This window comes from Dendropsophus ebraccatus, chromosome 1 (assembly GCF_027789765.1).
Source record: "Dendropsophus ebraccatus isolate aDenEbr1 chromosome 1, aDenEbr1.pat, whole genome shotgun sequence".
Classification (NCBI taxonomy): domain Eukaryota; kingdom Metazoa; phylum Chordata; class Amphibia; order Anura; family Hylidae; genus Dendropsophus; species Dendropsophus ebraccatus.
In genome coordinates this window covers 214,508,166-214,526,683 of record NC_091454.1, presented here as the reverse complement: position 1 = coordinate 214,526,683, position 18,518 = coordinate 214,508,166, and the positions used below count along the sequence as shown (strand labels likewise).

At 46.5% G+C, this 18,518-nt stretch overlaps 1 protein-coding gene and 1 long non-coding RNA gene across 3 annotated transcripts in view; one reads left to right on the top strand and one right to left on the bottom strand.

Annotated features, from left to right (window-relative positions):
- The window catches only part of LOC138769421 (uncharacterized), a 145,805-nt gene extending 136,901 nt beyond the window's left edge, over positions 1-8,904 (bottom strand). For both annotated transcript variants that reach the window (XR_011359252.1, XR_011359253.1), the window contains exons 1-2: positions 8,826-8,904; positions 676-734 (exon numbers count right to left, since the gene is read on the bottom strand). This is a non-coding gene — a long non-coding RNA (uncharacterized lncRNA). The remainder of the gene's footprint in view (positions 1-675; positions 735-8,825) is intronic.
- Positions 8,905-9,013: 109 nt separating this feature from the next.
- STX10 (syntaxin 10) lies at positions 9,014-17,998 on the top strand. Its single transcript, XM_069947869.1, has 8 exons — positions 9,014-9,487; positions 10,678-10,848; positions 10,958-11,051; positions 15,284-15,346; positions 15,419-15,526; positions 15,953-16,059; positions 16,155-16,249; positions 17,722-17,998. The coding sequence occupies exons 1-8, from the start codon at positions 9,453-9,455 to the stop codon at positions 17,799-17,801; spliced, it is 753 nt and encodes a 250-aa protein (XP_069803970.1). The 5' UTR covers positions 9,014-9,452; the 3' UTR covers positions 17,802-17,998.
- The last annotated feature ends 520 nt before the right edge of the window (positions 17,999-18,518 follow it).

The following is an 18,518-nucleotide window of genomic DNA, read 5'->3' as shown; positions in this document are numbered from 1 at the left end:
GGGGATGCAGGCGGCGGGCTGCAGGATGCGGCCGGGGATAAGGGAATGCGCCGGGGATGGGGGATGCGACGGCGGGGGGTTAAAGCACATAGTATAGTATGTGCTATCATAGGGGTCAATGGTACCAGATCCGCAGCGGTTCTCGCTACGAATCCGCAGAAGTGAGACCCGCTACGGATCCGGTAGGTGTGAAGGCACCCTTACACTTGAAGCCCCGTGCCAAACGGGAGTATCTATGCCCTAACTTTGCACAACCTCTCTGCCCCTCCTCCCCACCCTCTTCATCATTAGGAATGCTCCAGGCAGATTGCCTCCTATTCCCCACCTGTGTCAGCCCGGCACATGGGCTGGATCGTTAAGGACCTGTGCAATGTTCAGCATGGAGAAAATGTTCCAGTGGCATTCCTAATGATGAAGAGGGTGGGGAGGAGAGACGGAGGGGTGTTGCAAAGTTAGGGCACAGATACTCCCGTTTGGCACGGGCTTCAAGTTTAAAAGTATTTTTTTAGGACAATAACTGCATCACCTGCCAAACGGACCCCAGGACAGATCTTGGATTAAAAACAGCTATCCGAAGGTACAAGTCGTTTAGGGGGGTCACATAATGGGTACAGATTCACTTTAATATATGGTTTTGAAAAGCAGACAACCCTTTTATTGTCAGATTCTTCTCACCTTTTCCTTCGGATTGTAATATTCTGTTAGTTCACCTAGAAACGGATTTCTGAGCTGTACTAATAAAAGGAAAAGAAGAAAAATGTTAGAAATTAACATCAACAAATGTTAGAAAGAAACATCAACAATCAGAAGGAGCCAAACAGATTGGTGCATAGTTTAAAATTTATTACAAAATCAGAATAAAACTTGTTTGTTCTGGGTACAGGAGTCCAGTGGGTGACAAATACGTGACTTACAGCTTCCCTCTATAAGCATGAATACAACAGCTGTCAATCACAGAGTAGGTCCGCCCACTGGACTCCTAAATACAGAATAAGCATTTAACTAAGACTTAAAGGGGCATTTCCATCTGGGGTAGTTATGTCCTATCCAGTCTATGTTCTCACTTTTATTAAATTTGTTTGAGCCTCATCTTGGTTAGTATTTTTGCCCAAACCAAAAGTTGAATCAACAGAGAGAAAAAACTATATTACAAAGATTTGCACCTGTGTTTTGGGCCCAGTCCTAGATTTGCTAAAAAAAACAAAAAACGAATGTGAATTATAATGAGGCTCAAAAACAGAGAACTGGAGGTGAATGGATCCCTTTAAAGTGACTGTACCACCAGGCCCAGGCTGAAGCACTGGAGGCGGGCCAACCCACCCTTAGTGGAAAGAAATTCCAGCCCCTCCATGACGTGACTCCATTAGAATCAATGGAACCCTATCATAGAGGGGTTAGGGTTTCCTCCCACTAAGGGTGGGTCGGCCCGCCTCCAGTGCTTCTGCCTGGGCCTGGTGGTACAGTCACTTTAAGCCTATTGATATCAGTGGGTTTATATTTGCATCAGTTTGTAACCCCTTACAGACTGGCCAGGAACCTTGTTATTTGGGACACTAAACCACCATCATGTCTTCATGCAGCTTTGCTTTAATGTCCCACATAATGACATGATGGTTGTTTAGTGTCCCAAAACTTAGTGAAAGTTTCCCTTTAAGGACCAAACCGTTTTTCCAGGGTACAGGCTAGATGCACCTTTCAGGCCTCCATTGGGCTGGTATAAGTTGCTATACCATATTTTACAGTACAGAGGACCACACCAGTATATACAATAACATTCTGCAAGATAGAGGAATGCATTTTTTTTAATATGGAAAGCTATGAGCAGTCGATACCACTATATAACTATACTGTGTCATCCATCAGATGAATACATCAAGAAATTTTGCAACAGCTGATGGCTGAAGGTTCCCCATCCATGCTGTAAACCATTGTGGTGCATGTAAGGGGTTATAGCTACCAACAACCTATGTGGTTTATAGGGTCCACTGATCAATCTGCCTACATCAAAAAGTTCCTATCCTCTATAGTCTCTATTTCAGATACAGTGGTACCATAGTGTTTGAGCAATTTGGTATTCAACTAAATTTCCCCCTGAAGTTTTGCTCAGTACTCAAACATTGCTCGGTATCCAAACAAAATCAGGGGGATAGCCGTCAGCTGAACTAATGTTTCCTGGCCCAATGGCCGAGGTACCACTGTATCTACATTGCTAAGAACCTCCAAAGACGTCTGCACACACGAGGGTGATATCCGCGGGATCTACATGTCACAAGCCCATGCAGTGTTCCCCTTTCCTTCCTGTTACACCCACACACAGGAAGCTAGCCCAGGAAACAATATACACTACACATGTACAGTATAGAAACTCCCCCATCACAACATACTGGGGTCTCCAACCTCTCTCCAGCTGTTGTAAAATTATAGCTTCCAATAAGTTCCCAGGCATGCTGGGAGTGGTAGTTTTGCAACCTCCGGACAGCCAAATGTTGGAGACCACTGCCTTAGTACCACTCCTGTACCAGTAATTGTCATTTCACAGTGGAGACTGACCAGTTAGGTGGATTTCTAATCTGCAGCTTGTCGTTCTGGATTTTCCCTATTGACTTTAATGGGGAACTAAACATTCACATGGAAACTCCACATCACTTACAGGAACAGCAATAGGTATTATATTTAGCATTAGAATTCATGTGGTTTATTACTGCAGAATTCACCAGATTTATACCGGGGCATTTTATTTGATGGCTTTTAAAAAATTAAAACCATTTATAAAAAATATGTTCCTTAAAATCGCATGCTTATAACGCTTTTATCCTTTGGCCTATGGGGCTGTGTCAGGTGTCATTTTTGCGCCATGATGTGTTCTTTCTATCGGTACCTTGATTGCGCATATACGACTTTTTGATCAATTTTTCTGGATTTGATGCGTTCAAAAATGCGCAATTATGCACTTTGGAATGTTTTTGTGCTTACGCCATTTACTGTGCGAGATCAGGAATGTGATTAATTAATAGTTTGGCCATAACGCATGCGGCGATACCAAACATGCTTATTTATTTATTTATTTTTATTAATAAAATGGGAAAAGGGGGTGATTCAAACGTTTATTAGGGGAGGGGGTTATTTATTAATAATAAATCACTTCCTTTTTTTTTTAAACATATACTAGAAGCCCCCCCTGGGGTTAGGGTTATTCCCCCTGGGGGACTTGTAGTATAAGTACACTGATCTCTCATAGAGATCTATGCTGTATAGTAATACTGCATAGATCAATGAGATGCGCATTCTATTGCTTTCGGCTCAGGGCGGTAAAAATGATTTTTCCTTTCAAATCAGCTGGTGTCAGAAAGTTATATAGGTTTGTAGTTTATTTTTATTTAAAAATGTCAGTTTTGGTAATTATCAGCTACTGTATGCCCTGCAGGAAGTGGTTTATTCTTTCCAGTCTGACACAGTGCTTTCTGCAGGACATACAGCAGCTGATAGGACTGGAATACTGGAGATTTTTAAAGCGACTCTGTACCCGGATAGCTGCTTTTAATCCAAGATCTGTCCTGGGGTCCGTTCGGCAGGTGATGCAGTTACTGTACTAAAAAAAGCTGGCAGCTCCGTGCCCAACGGCCAGGGCTTAGATTGTGTATGCATTAGACTGGCACAACCTCTCTGTCCCTCCCCACCCTCTTCATTATTAGGAACGCCCCAGGCAGATGGTCTCCTATTCATCATCTGTGTGAATACTGAACATGGGCTGGGTCTCGCTGGGCGTGTTTCAGCAGCGAGACCTGCTGTGATCAATAACTTACAACTAGTCAAAGGTTATCGGTAGAGACAGTGGTCATTTAAAGGATAAGTCCATTGAAAATTTTTATTAAAGTACAGTGGTGCCTTGGTTTAAGAGTAACTTGGTTTAAGAACGTTTTGGTTTAAGAGCTCACAGTTTTTCAAAATTGTGACTTGGTTTAAGAGCATTGCTTTGGTTTAAGAGCTCCCTGTACTGGGTGAGAGCGCGAGTGGGGGAGGGACATGGTCTGCATAGTGGGGTCTACAGCCCAGTACTCTGACCCAGGATGTCTCCCTCACCTTCCAAATCATAGCAGATCCACTTCAGGCTGGTGCTAACATCAGGGGACAGGACTGTGGGGGTAATCTCTTCATAGCTGTAACCCCTCTCTCCCCGGACAGAGAGTGCTGCATGTATGTGCCCACATCTGCCCTGCTCAGTCCTACCTGCTCCCTGCAGTCTCTGTCAGCCCTTGTGTTTCCCATCCTCTCCATTACTGTACAGTAACTTATAATATCACATATTCTGCTGTTTCTGAATGTTTGTTTCATCTGTTTTACATGTTATTCAGAATAATAAATCATTATATTTGGGGTGTGGAACCAATTGTTTGGTTTAAGAGTGGATTTGGATTACAAGCACAGCCCCGGAATGAATTATGCTCGTAATCCAAGGCACCACTGTATTGTGTTGCCCCCAAAAGTTATACAAATCCCCAATTTACACTTATTACGGGAAATGCTTATAAAGTGCTTTTTTCCCTGCACTTACTACTGCATCAAGGCTTCTCTTCCTGGATAACATGGTGATGTCACTTCCTGGATAAACATGGTGATGTCACTTCCTGGATAAACATGGTGATGTCACTTCCTGGATAAACATGGTGATGTCACTTCCTGGATAAACATGGTGATGTCACTTCCTGGATAAACATGGTGATGTCACTTCCTGGATAAACATGGTGATGTCACGACCCGACTCCCAGAGCTGTACGGGCTGTGGCTGCTGGAGAGGATAATAACAGGGGGACACTGAGGGACACAGGGCACTGGAGGGACACTGAGCATCCATCTGCCATCATCCTCTCCAGCAGCCACAGCCCGCACAGCTCTGGGAGTCGGGTCGTGACGTCACCATGTTTATCCAGGAAGTGACATCACCATGTTATCCAGGAAATGACATCACCATGTTATCCAGGAAGTGACATCACCAATGTATCCAGGAAGTGAAGCCTTGATGCAGTAGTAAGTACAGGTGAAAAAAGAACTTTATGTGCATTTCCCGTAATAAGCGTATATTTGGAATTTGTATAACTTTTGGGGGCAATACAATATTTTAATAAAAATTTTCACTGGACTTCTCCTTCAACTAAGAAAACTCATCTCTTGATAAATCCCCCCAGTGTGAACCAAGCCTTAAAGTGACTGTACCACCAGGCCCAGGCAGAAGCACTGAAGGTGGGCAGACTCTATTAGAATCAATGGAACTCTATCATAGAAGGGCTAGGGTTTCCTCCCACTAAGGGTGGGTTGGCCCGCCTCAAGTGCTTCTGCCTAGGCCTGGTGGTACAGTCACTTTAAGGTCACATTACATGGCACGATAAGGGGGAAGCGAGCACAGACCTGTCACATCCCTACTCACTGCCTGTTCTGTTAGGGGCTGCCCAAACGACCCTTGGTCATGGCCGTTTTGTGTAATATGGCCTTTATATTGACAGGAAACAGCCTGAGCATACGTCACTAGTAGACTACCTACAGATCATTAAAGTGAATGGCTCTGTTGTACTATGTATCACCATACCTTGGCCGTACAGCCCGAACATGGTGTAAACGTATATGGAGCACTTAGGCTGCATTCCCACGTTCCGCATGTGTGATGCGGGGTCCCTCTCTGTGTGTTATCAGTGTGATGCGGGGTCCCTCTCTGTGTGTTATCAGTGTGATGCGGGGTCCCTCTCTGTGTATTATCAGTGTGAGATCAGTGGCCCGAACTCATAACCCTTTGAAAACACCTGTTACTTATTCACATTAGGAAAAATGCCTATCTGCCCACTTAGATGCCAGTTCTTATACCCAGAACCACTTTAGGCCAGGCTGGACTCTCTTGGATGTGATGCGGGGTCCCCCCTCTCTGTGTATTTATCAGTGTGATGCGGGGTCCCCCCTCTCTGTATATTATCAGTGTGATGCGGGGTCCCCCCTCTCTGTGTATTTATCAGTGTGATGCGGGGTCCCCCCTCTCTGTATATTATCAGTGTGATGCGGGGTCCCCCTTCTCTGTATATTATCAGTGTGATGCGGGGTCCCCCTCTCTGTGTATTATCAGTGTGATGCGGGGTCCCCCTCTCTGTGTAGTATCAGTGTGATGCGGGGTCCCCCCTCTCTGTATATTATCAGTGTGATGCGGGGTCCCCCTCTCTGTATATTATCAGTGTGATGCGGGGTCCCCCCTCTCTGTGTAGTATCAGTGTGATGTGGAGTCCCCCCTCTCTGTGTAGTATCAGTGTGATGCGGGGTCCCCGCTCTCTGTATATTATCAGTGTGATACGGGGTCCCCCCTCTCTGTATATTATCAGTGTGATGCGGGGTCCCCCCTCTCTGTATATTATCAGTGTGATGCGGGGTCCCTTCTCTGTATATTATCAGTGTGGTGCGGGGTCCCCCCTCTCTGTATATTATCAGTGTGATGCGGGGTCCCTTCTCTGTATATTATCAGTGTGATGCGGGGTCCCCCCTCTCTGTATATTATCAGTGTGATGCGGGGTCCCCCCTCTCTGTATATTATCAGTGTGATGCGGGGTCCCCACTCTCTGTGTAGTATCAGTGTGATGCGGGGTCCCCCCTCTCTGTGTAGTATCAGTGTGATGCGGGGTCTCCCCTCTCTGTATATTATCAGTGTGATGCGGGGTCCCCCCTCTCTGTATATTATCAGTGTGATGCGGGGTCCCCCCTCTCTGTATATTATCAGTGTGATGCGGGATCCCCCATCTCTGTATATTATCAGTGTGATGCGGGGTCCCCCCTCTCTGTATATTATCAGTGTGATGCGGGGTCCCCCCTCTCTGTATATTATCAGTGTGATGCGGGGTCCCCACTCTCTGTGTAGTATCAGTGTGATGCGGGGTCCCCACTCTCTGTGTAGTATCAGTGTGATGCGGGGTCCCCCCTCTCTGTGTAGTATCAGTGTGATGCGGGGTCTCCCCTCTCTGTATATTATCAGTGTGATGCGGGATCCCCCCTCTCTGTATATTATCAGTGTGATGCGGGATCCCCCATCTCTGTATATTATCAGTGTGATGCGGGATCCCCCATCTCTGTATATTATCAGTGTGATGCGGGGTCCCCGCTCTCTGTGTAGTATCAGTGTGATGCGGGGTCCCCCCTCTCTGTATATTATCAGTGTGATGCGGGGTCCCTTCTCTGTATATTATCAGTGTGATGCGGGGTCCCCCCTCTCTGTATATTATCAGTGTGATGCGGGGTCCCCCCTCTCTGTATATTATCAGTGTGATGCAGGGTCCCCCCTCTCTGTATATTATCAGTGTGATGCGGGGTCTCCCCTCTCTGTGTAGTATCAGTGTGATGCGGGGTCCCTTCTCTGTATATTATCAGTGTGATGCGGGGTCCCCCCTCTCTGTATATTATCAGTGTGATGCAGGGTCCCCCCTCTCTGTATATTATCAGTGTGATGCGGGGTCCCCCCTCTCTGTATATTATCAGTGTGATGCGGGGTCCCCCCTCTCTGTATATTATCAGGGTGAGATCAGCGGCCCAAAGTCAATTATTTTTAAATAATTTTGTGTTTTCACTTTGATGCCCATGTTTATGCCAACCGTGGGCTCCTTTTGGCCATTTTTATCACCAATCTCCTCACTTACAGCAGGTTATGAATATTATACATTTTCTGTAAGAATAATAGCTAATACAGGAAAAATAAAAATCCTCTGAATAAGAAACTGGACGAATAAGAAACCAACTTCAGCCTGGAAGAAAAAGCAGATGCTGCATTCTTGGCAGGCCCAACAGATAACTCTAACAGAGCTCAAAAAGCAGTGTGAACAGGGCTTAAAGGGAACCAATCACCGGAAAAACGCATATAGAGCTTTTGAAATGTGCTGTTAGAGCACACAGCACACTTGCCACACGTGTTTCCATAGCCTCCGTGCCTTCCCCGTGTAAGCCGCAAAGTAACTTTATAAAACTGGCGCCCTGTATGCTAATTACCTGAGGTAGTCACCTGGGCGGTGTTCGGCTAGCAGGTAGTCACGGTCCCCTGGGCGTTCTTCCGCTGTAATCACGCCCCTCTGGGCGTGATTCAAATGGCCGAGTAGCTGTGACATTCTGATGCCGGACGCCGCCGCACATGCGCAGTGCAGCCGCTTCCATTCCGGCGGTACTGCGCCTGTGCAGAATAGCCTCGAATAGCCTGTTAGCCAGAGTTTGAGGCTATTCTGCACAGGCGCAGTCCAACCGGAATGGAAGCGGCTGCACTGCGCATGTGCGGCGGCGTCCGGCATCAGTACGTAAGCGCGCCGACGTTGGGCACGGCGCGCTCCCGAGTGATGCCACAGCCACTCAGCCATTTGAATCACGCCCAGAGGGGCGTGATTACAGCGGTAGAACGCCCAGGGGACCGTGACTACCTGCTAGCCGAACACCGCCCAGGTGACTACCTCGGGTAATTAGCATACAGGGCGCCAGTTTTATAAAGTTACTTTGCGGCTTACACGGGGAAGGCACGGAGGCTATGGAAACACGTGTGGCAAGTGTGCTGTGTGCTCTAACAGCACATTTCAAAAGCTCTATATGCGTTTTTCCAGTGATTGGTTCCCTTTAAACCACAGACTGAATTTTTCTCAGTGTGTAAACTAACGCTCGTAGGTTTCTCACCAAATATATGGGACAGGATCAAAAACAATTTCGCCCTTATCATCAATAGTATATGAAAAATAACGTCGCACACAGCCTAATCTAACAGAGTTACCTCATAAAATACACAAATGTCGATAAAATATAAACATTTCCGCAAAAACCGCACATTTCACCTCACAACCTGCCTGCCGCTTCCCTCACTGAACACTAACTGCGTCACTCGCTGACTTCCCGCCACGACACGGTGGGCGGGGCGAGTATGACGCTGCCGAGAGAAGGGCGGAGCCACAGTATAGTGAGACGTGATACTACAACTCCCATGATTCTTAGCGAGCAGAACAGGAAACACGTGTGAACTTCAATCTGTGGGGGATTGGGTGGGGAGAAGGAAGGTTGACAAGTGAGAGGGGAGACCTGCTGAGTCGGTAGGCGAGGGAGGGGCTGGGGATCCCCCTAAACAGTGCCATACCTGAGCCTATGGCAGAGCACTGAGGGACCTAGTTAGGGTTGGGGGCTGCTATAGGCACACAGGGAGGGGTCACTGCTTACATAGCTCAGGGCTCTGTATGATCTGCCTTCTGTGGCTGGTTAGTAGCTAAAAGTTGCTAAGTGTGAGTTTGTGCATTGTAACTGCTGCTAAGTCTGTCCCTTTAAGTCTATGTTTCACCCAAGCAGAGGTCTGCCACCATTGTGGATGTAGAGTATTGCTTCCTGGTATTCAGTATGGAATGGACGGGTATGGATCAGGTCTAGAGACGTAAATCACTGTATTCCTGAGTGCCGAGAAGTGACCGTCCGTCATGTCGCTGGAGGATCCCTTCTCTGTGGTGCGGGGGTGAGTATACACTTTTTGGAGGGGCATTGGGATAACCGCTTAAATCATTGTCCCCTACTACAACTCCTAGCATAGTGGGAGTTGTGGTTTTGCAACAGTCGGAGAGTTGCAAGTTGGGATGCACTGACTTAAAGGGGTACTCCAGCGGGGGGGGGGGGGCACTTTTTTGCTGGGACCAGCGGCAGGACCCGCATTGCGGCGCTCCGGTGCCCAGTTTCCGGCCACTTCCGGGTGTTTGACGTGGGCCGAGACGTGACGTCTTAGTTCCGCTCAGCCACTCAGTGAAGGAGGCGGGATCCGTTTTAAGTCCGCTCAGATAACGCCTCTGTCACTGAGTGGCTAAGCGGACCTGAGACGTCAACTCTCAGGCCGCGTCAGACACCCGGAAGTGTTCGGGAACCTGTGACAGGAGCGCCGCGATGCGGAACCCACCGCAAGAAAGTGCCCCCCCTGCTGGAGTACCCCTTTAAAGGGGTTGTTCAGGATTAGAAGAACATGTCTGCTTTTTTTCAGGAACAGCACCACCCCTGTCCTCAGGTTGTGTGTGTTATTACAACTTGGCTCCATGTACCTAAATCAGGGGTAGGGAACCTTCAGCCCTCCAGCCGTGGCTGTCCAGGCATGATGGGAATTGTAGTTTTGCAACAGCTGGAGGGCCGAAGGCTCACAATCCCTGACTTAAATGGAAAAGAGCTGTAATACCATACACAACCTGAGGACAGGAGTGGTGCTATTCCTGGAAGAAACCAGACATGTTCTTTTAATCTTTGATAACCCCCTTCAATGATAGGGGAAAATAAAAACATTTTCCTACTATAGTTATTTGTTAGCTGGCCCTTTAAGGGATTTTTGTCACTTAGGGGCCTATTCCACAGAGCGACAATCGGCCCTATTCGGCCGATTATCTCTCCTTGGAATAGAGGCAACGATCAGCCGATGATCGTGTTATCGGCTGATCGTTTATTTAGGTGCAAACCTAAAATCATCGGGCACCGACCGCACATCGCTGTGTGGAATAGCGATGCGTGGCAGGCGAACGATGATTTCACAAGCACCATGCTCTACCTAAGCATGTTGCAGGTCTTCTCCTGCGCTCCTTCTTCCTTCCTCCTCTTTATTATACACATTATGATCAGCACCTCCTCTATCCCTCCCTGTATTCTCTCCCCACTGCCATTTCTATTCCTCAGGGAGGTGCAGAAGGCACTGAACACTAGCAGAGGTCTCTACCAGCGCTGGTGCGAGCTCCTGCAGGAGAGTCATGTGACTAGCGCCGAAGAATTCGACTGGACGACCAATGAGCTTCGGAATTCACTGAGAAGTATCGAATGGGATCTGGGGGACCTAGAAGAGACGATCAGTATCCTGACATGGTGGAGTTGACCCCTTAACCCCGTTGCTCCCTATTTCCCAGAATTCTCTGTCTATCGAAAACCCTATATAGTTTTTTTCCTTTACTCTTATCTTGGGCATCGTTGAGTCAAATCAGAAAAAGTTTAAGATCTCGGAGGCTGAACTGAATGAGAGGAGAGACTTTGTGGAAAAGACAAGGAGTTCCTTAAAGGTGAGATCTAAGTATTGTACATCATATCTGTATGAGTGCTCCCTGAGACCAATGTATGGGAAAAAAAACTGTCACATTAAAGGGGTACTCTAACAATTTTTTTTTCTTTCAAATCAAATGGTGTCAGAAAGTTATACAGATTTGTAAATTACTTCTATTTAAAAATCTCAATTCTTCCAGTACTTATCAGCTGCTGTATGTCCTGCAGGAAGTGGTGTATTCTTTGGACTCTGACACAGTGCTCTCAGCTGCCACCTCTGTCCATGTCAGGAACTGTCCAAAAATAGCAAATCCCCATAGAAAACCTCTCCTGCTCTGGACAGTTCCTGACATGAACAAAGGTGGCAGCAGAGAGCACTGTGTCGGACTGGAGAGAATACACCACTTCCTGCAGGGCATACAGCAGCTGATAGGTTTGGGGCACTGCCATAACTTTTGACATGTCATAGTTTTGAGTAGTCAAGGCTTAGGTGTTCAGACCCCCCCACCAATCCACGCTCTGTCCTGGTGGCAGGAGACAAAATTTTGACGTGTTTAGAAACACCTGCAACAAAGAATTCTGCACTAAATTCTGGACTAAAATAAGTACAAGTAGGTGGACAAGACCCTTGATAAAACAAGGTATATGAAACGTGCGTTGGGTAAGCGAGGTGGTAGGAAGCAGGTATGATCTTGTTGATCAGTGCTGGGGGTTGCCTTAGCACTTTAATATCATGCTGCTTTGGAAGATCTATGCACTTTGTTATTGTTAAAGGAGAACTCCGGTCTAAGGTGATATTAAAGGACTAGGGAGGATGAAAGACTTAAGCTCTCACCTCCCCCACTCTATCCCACAGCTCTAGTCCCCTGGTTCTGGCTGGTTGAGTGCGGACGTGGGATGTGATGTCAGTCAGTCAGTGGCTGTAGCGGGACCTCCGCACCTAACACGTCCCAGGTCCCCAGTCAGACCCAGAAGTAGCCGGAGACCTGGGGACTGGAGATGTGAGATACCGGCTGGGGAGATGAGAGTATGTTACGTCTTTCATCCTCCCCCGTACTCTGCCAAATATCACCCCAGCCCAGAGTTCCCCTTTAATATTGCTGCTTTTATAGATCCACTTGTATAGGTGCCCAGGGCCAAATATGGATGGCTTCTTTGCATGAGTGTGTATTTAATACTATGAGTCATGTATCCCCCCACCTCTCAGGGGTCTCTGCTCTCTGTCCCCTTATTCCTTGTACTTATTTTATTCCGTGATGTAAATGAAGAAGACTTTTTGCAGAATTCTTTGTTGCAGATTTTTTACTTTATCATTATTTTCTTTCTTTATGTCCAGCCTTCTTTTTTTTTTTTAGTTGGTTTTGATTCATACGATGCGTCGTTGAAGTTGATAAATACGGCTTTTTGCTTGGTTAAAAACAAAAATGTAAAGAACATTTTTTTTTTTTTTATTTAAGTGACAGGCACACTTTAAGTCACCATTTGCTGGTATAGAGATAACCCGGCATCTCGTGCATAAAGCTGGCCATACACAGATATCTCTCCTGATCCTCCGTACATATGCACACTCGGCTCAGCTGAGCATGCATGTGTCCTGGGGAGAAACTGGGAAAGCTACTGCCAGACACCTCTGGCGGCAGCTTTTGTCCAAGAGAACAGAAGGATCCGGCTTGATGAAATCCAACATGTCTGTCCTTCTTTAAAGGCAACCAATCACTTAAAAAACGCCTGTAACGCTATGGGAATGTGCTGTAGCAGCACCCAGCACACTTCCTAAACGTGCTTCTACACCCCCCGTCCCTGGAGTGTACAGCCCAAAACTTACTTTACAAACTTGGCGCCCTGTATGTAAATTGTCCCCAAGTAGTCACTGTGGGCGGTGAGCTGCGACAAGTAGTCACGGTCCCTGGGCGTTCCGGAGTGGTTATCACGCCCCTCTGGGTGTTATTAGCCTGCATAATTGTGGCGACATCACCGAGAGGCGTGCTGTCCCTAACAACAGCACGCCTACGTTCTTGCTGTGCCTCTCATGCGCAGTACAGCGGGTCCGGTCTGCGCCGTACTGCGCAGGTGCAAAATAGCCTCGAACTCATTGCCGGACCTCCAGCAATGAGTTTGAGGCTTTCTGCACCTGCGCAGTACAACGCGGACTGGACCCGCTGTACTGCGCATGAGAGGCACAGCAAGAACGTAGGCGTGCTGTTGTTAGGGACAGCACGCCTCTCGGTGAGGTCTCCACAATTATGCAGGCTAATTACACCCAGAGGGGCGCCAAGGGACTGTGACTAATTGGGGGCAATTTACATATAGGGCGCCAAGTTTGTAAAGTAAGTTCGGGCTGTACACTCCAGGGACGGGGGGTGAAGAAGCATGTTTGGGAAGTGTGCTGGGTGCTGCTACAGCACATTCCCATAGCGTTATAGCTGTTTTTTAAGTGATTGGTTCCCTTTAAGAATTCTGAGCCACCATATACATTAAATGGCCGGCTGGTCCCGCTGAAATCATTGGGTCAATCTGACACATATCTGATCTGTAGGGCCAGTTTTAGCATCATTGTATTGTAATATAAAGGGTTGTTTTCTTGGAGCACCCTCCTTCTTTTAGCAAAGTCTCTGTGTGTTTGAGAGAAATCACTTGTGCACCTTTAACCCCTTAAGGACGGGGCCCATTTTCGTTTTTGCGTTTTCGGTTTTTCCTCCTTGTGTTTAAAAGGCCATAGCACTTGCATTTTTCCACCTAGAAACCCACATGACCCCTTATTTTTTGCGTCACTAATTGTACTTTGCAATGACAGGCTGAATTTTTGCATTTGGTACACTACGAAACCAGAAAAAATTCAAAGTGTGGTGAAATTGAAAAAAAAAACGCATTTCTTTTCTTTGGGGGAACTGTGTTTTTACGCCATTCGCCCTGGGGTAAAACCGACTTGTTATGCATGTTCCACAAGTCGTTACGATTAAAACGATATATAACATGTATGACTTATATTGTATCTGATGGCCTGTAAAAAATTCAAACCATTGTTAACAAATATACGTTCCTTAAAATCGCTCCATTCCCAGGCTTATAGAGCTTTTATCCTTTGGTCTATGGGGCTGTGTCAGGTGTCATTTTTTGCGCCATGATGTGTTCTTTCTATCGGTACCTTGATTGCGCATATAAGACTTTTTGATCGCTTTTTATTACATTTTTTCTGGATTTGATGCGACCAAAAATGCGCAATTTTGCACTTTGGGATTTTTTTGCGCTGACGCCGTTTACTGTGCGAGATCAGGAATGTGATTAATTAATAGTTCGGGCGATTACGCACGCGGCGATACCAAACATGTTTATTTATTTATTTGTTTACTTTTATTTAAAACCTGGGAAAAGGGGGTGATTCAGACTTTTATTAGGGGAGGGGGCTTTTTACTATAAACAACACTTTTTTTTTTTTTTTTTACACATATACTAGAAGCCCCCCTAGGGGACTTCTAGTATATATACTTTGATCTCTCATTGAGATCTCTGCAGCATAGATATGCTGCAGCCGGAAGTAAACGAGTGCCGAGCCAGGGACGGCGCCATCTTGGACGAGTCCCCGGCCGGCATCAGTAACGGAGATCGCTCGTTGTCCCGGAGGAGCGATCTCCCCCACTAGACCCCAGGGAAAGGTTGCCTCCGGTAATCGGAGGCAGCTGTCAACTTTGACAGCTGCCTCCTATTAGCTAATTAGCGGGCACGGCGATCAGACCGTGCCCGCTAATAGCGGCGGTCCTGGGCTACACGCGGCACCCGGAACCGCGGCGCTTCAAAGTGGGGTCGCCGCGCGGCCCCGCTTTGAAGTGCTAATGAGGACATATGACGTACGGGTACGTCATATGTCCTTAAGAGGTTAAAGGCGTTATCCAGCGCTACAAAAACATGGCCACTTTTTCCCCTACTGTTGTCTCCAGTTCAGGTGTGGTTTGCAATTAAACTCCATTTACTTCAATGGAACTGAGTTTCAAAACCACCCAAACTGGAGACAACAGTAGAGGGAAAGTGGCCATGTTTTTGTAGTGCTGGATAACCCCTTTAAATAATTTCATCTTACCATTTCCAACATGACACAGGAGTTATCACTCCACTGTCTCAAATCTGTGAGTAGCGAGTGTTATGAGAACTCTAATAGCAGTGGTGGCCATGTTGTTGGCTTTGTTAGTAAGGGATGTCATGGCCGCCCTAGTGTCGGTCTCTTGTGTCCCCTGTGGTGACTTGTATGTAATTTCAGGAAATGAGAGACCACATCTCCAGCCCCAGAGCTCAGGCCTTCACAGAACGAAAGAGCCGAGAGGTAAGTGGATTCCCCGATGACGTCACCTTCCATAGTGGTCTGCACTCTCATCTCTGGTCTCTTCCCCCTTAGGCATTGGGCGTCTCTCACCCTCTGAGCTCTGATCGCTTCTCTCGATTGGATGATGAGATATTCTCGGGGAACTCTCGCTACATCGAGGAGCAACAAGCCCAGCAACAGGTCTAGCCTCCTTTTTTATGTATGGGGTCAGGGACAGTGCCTGAAAAACAGGGAGTGGAGGGGATTTATGTGATGTGAAGAACGCGACACCGTAACAGTCTCTATGCATCTTTACCTAGACTGTTATGTGTCTGTACCTTTGTTTAGCAACCAGACCTGCACTGATAACAACTTCTCGTGTCAGAAGTTGTCTAACAGTTTAGCTACACTCTAAGGCAAATTTGTCAAACCTTCAGTCCTCCAGCTGCAGCAAAACTACAATTCCCATCATGCCTGGACAACCGAAGACAGAGGTTTTGCTGTCCAGACATGGGAATCATAGTTGTGCAGCAGCTGGAGGGCCGTAGGTTTGACACCACTGCTTCAAGGCACACAGAGCGCCTCCTACAGGCTACACAGAGCATTACCTGTATATTACCTCTTCAGCTGATCATGAATGAACAAGACGCAGAGCTGGAGTTAGTAACGGGCAGTATCCGGGTCCTGAAGAACATGTCAGGGAAGATTGGAGATGAACTGGACGAGCAGGCTGTGTGAGTGACTAGCGTACAGACCTTGTATTGCTTTGTATATACACACATATATACTATTGTACTTTTCTATAACATTTGTCACCTGCCTTACTCAGGATGCTGGATGAGTTTTCCTATGAGATGGACAACACTCAAAGCCGCATGGACACAGTCCTCAAGAGAATGGCCAAAGTGTCACACATGACCAGTGGTAAGAACTTAGGCCTTTCATGATGTAACCCAATAGGATCATAGGCATAATATAACCCAACATTAAAGGAATGCTCAAACTAAGGCCAGCAGCTAGGAAAACTGCTATAAATTAAAGGAGAAGTCCGGCAAAAATTTAAAGTAGTGTATTGCCCCCCAAATGTTATACAAACCCCCAGTATACACTTATTACAGGAAATGCTTATAGTGTTTTTTTCCCTGCACTTACTACTGCTTCAAGGCTTCACTTCCTGGATAACATGGTGATGTCACTTCCTGGATAACATGGTGATGTCACTTCCTGGATAACATGGTGATGTCACTTCCTGGATAACATGGTGATGTCTCTTCCTGGATAAACATGGTGATGTCACTTCCTGGATAAACATGGTGATGTCACTTCCTGGGTAACATGGTGATGTCACGACCCAACTCCCAGAGCTGTGCTGGCTGTGGCTGCTGGAGAGGATGATGGCAGGGGGACACTGAGGGACACGGGGCACTGAAGGGACACTGAGCATCCCTTTGCCATCATCCTCTCCAGCAGCCACAGCCCACACAGCTCTGGGAGTCGGGGCGTGACATCACCATGTTATCCAGGAAGTGACATCACCATGTTATCCAGGAAGTGACATCACCATGTCATCCAGGAAGTGACATCACAATGTTATACAGGAAGTAAAGCCTTGATGCAGTACTAAGTGCAGGGAAAAAAAACAACTTATAAGCATTTCCCATAATAAGTGTATATTGGGGATTTGTATAACTTTTAGGGGGCAATACACTACTTTAATACAAATTTTCATCAGACTTCTCCTTTTACTGGTGTCAGAAAGTTACATAGATTTGTAATTCACTTCTATTTAAAGTTTTCCAGTACTTATCAGCTGCTGTATGTCCTGCAGGAAGTGGTGTATTCTCTCCAGTCTGACACAGTGCTCTCTGCTGCCACCTCTGTCCATGTCAGGAACTGTCCAGAGCAGGAGAGGTTTTCTATAGGGATTTGCTGCTGTTCATGGACTGTTTCTGACATGGACAGAAGTGGCAGCAGAGAGCACTGTGTCAGACTGGAAAGAATACACCACTTCCTGCAAGACATACAGCAGCTGATAAGTACTGCAAGACTGGAGATTTTTTTTAAACGGAAGTAAATTACAAATCCTATATAACCTTCTGACAAACAATTTGCTGAAGTTCTTTGACGACTGGTCTTTGTTTTTGTCCTTTTCCCACTTTGATTTCATTGTGTTAACTTCCATTAGTCTTTGTTTTCTCTATAAGTTATTCACCTATAGTCAATCGTTTTTATAGGACTGGTAATGACAGTACCTGACACTGATCTATGACCTATTCACAGATTCAAGAGTGCAGTCTGTTCAGTGGGGTCCCCAAGGGTCATTGGCCCTGTTAGCTTTTACCTTTAGCTATAGATAGTGTGTGGGATGAGTAATGACAGGTCTGTCTCTTTCACAGATCGCCGGCAGTGGTGTGCTATCGCCGCCCTGGTGGTTATTCTCTTTATTGTTCTGATACTGCTGCTCACATTGCCATGATGTAAGGACCCCAGGACAAGGGTGATCAGTGTAACCCGGTGCTGTATACATGGAGACTACAAGTTACAGACGGGGAGGAGCAAAATGTGTTTTCCTCCCTGGAAGATGAAGACAGATGTGTGCCTCTCTGTATGATACCGAACCATTGCCACTTACCTGTGATTTATACTGTGCAAAATATCACTTTTTTAAATTGATTTTTGTGATATATATTTTTTTTTAATCTTTAGTTAAGTCCCTGAGTCGTCCATTAAAAAGTTAAAAACCATATTGGTTGTCACCTAGGTATAGGCAGCTTTGTCCCGATAACTGCCAGGAGCATGTATACATATACAGAGTGCAGCAGATTCTCCCCTATGTATGTGATTACAATAATACAGCGAAAGGGGAAGGTTAGTGGGGAAACCATACAATAGGAAGGAGGCTCTAAGACCTGGTTGGTTGCCTCTAGCTTAGATACAAGATGAGATACGGTGGTACATGGGGGATAAAGGGCCTGTATGGCTTCTACAGCACATTCACCAGATGTTACAGCTCAGCCTGTAGGTCCGTACGATTGTAGGCTGTGACGCCGCTCACCGTGAATGCTGGATCAGTGAGAAAGCTGGTGACTGGGCAGACAAGGAAGTGTTACAGTGTGGAGGAGACATTCTTGTAGACGTGTGTGTGTGTGTGTAGCATTATACTCTAGGTGGAACCATGAGAGGAGACAGATGT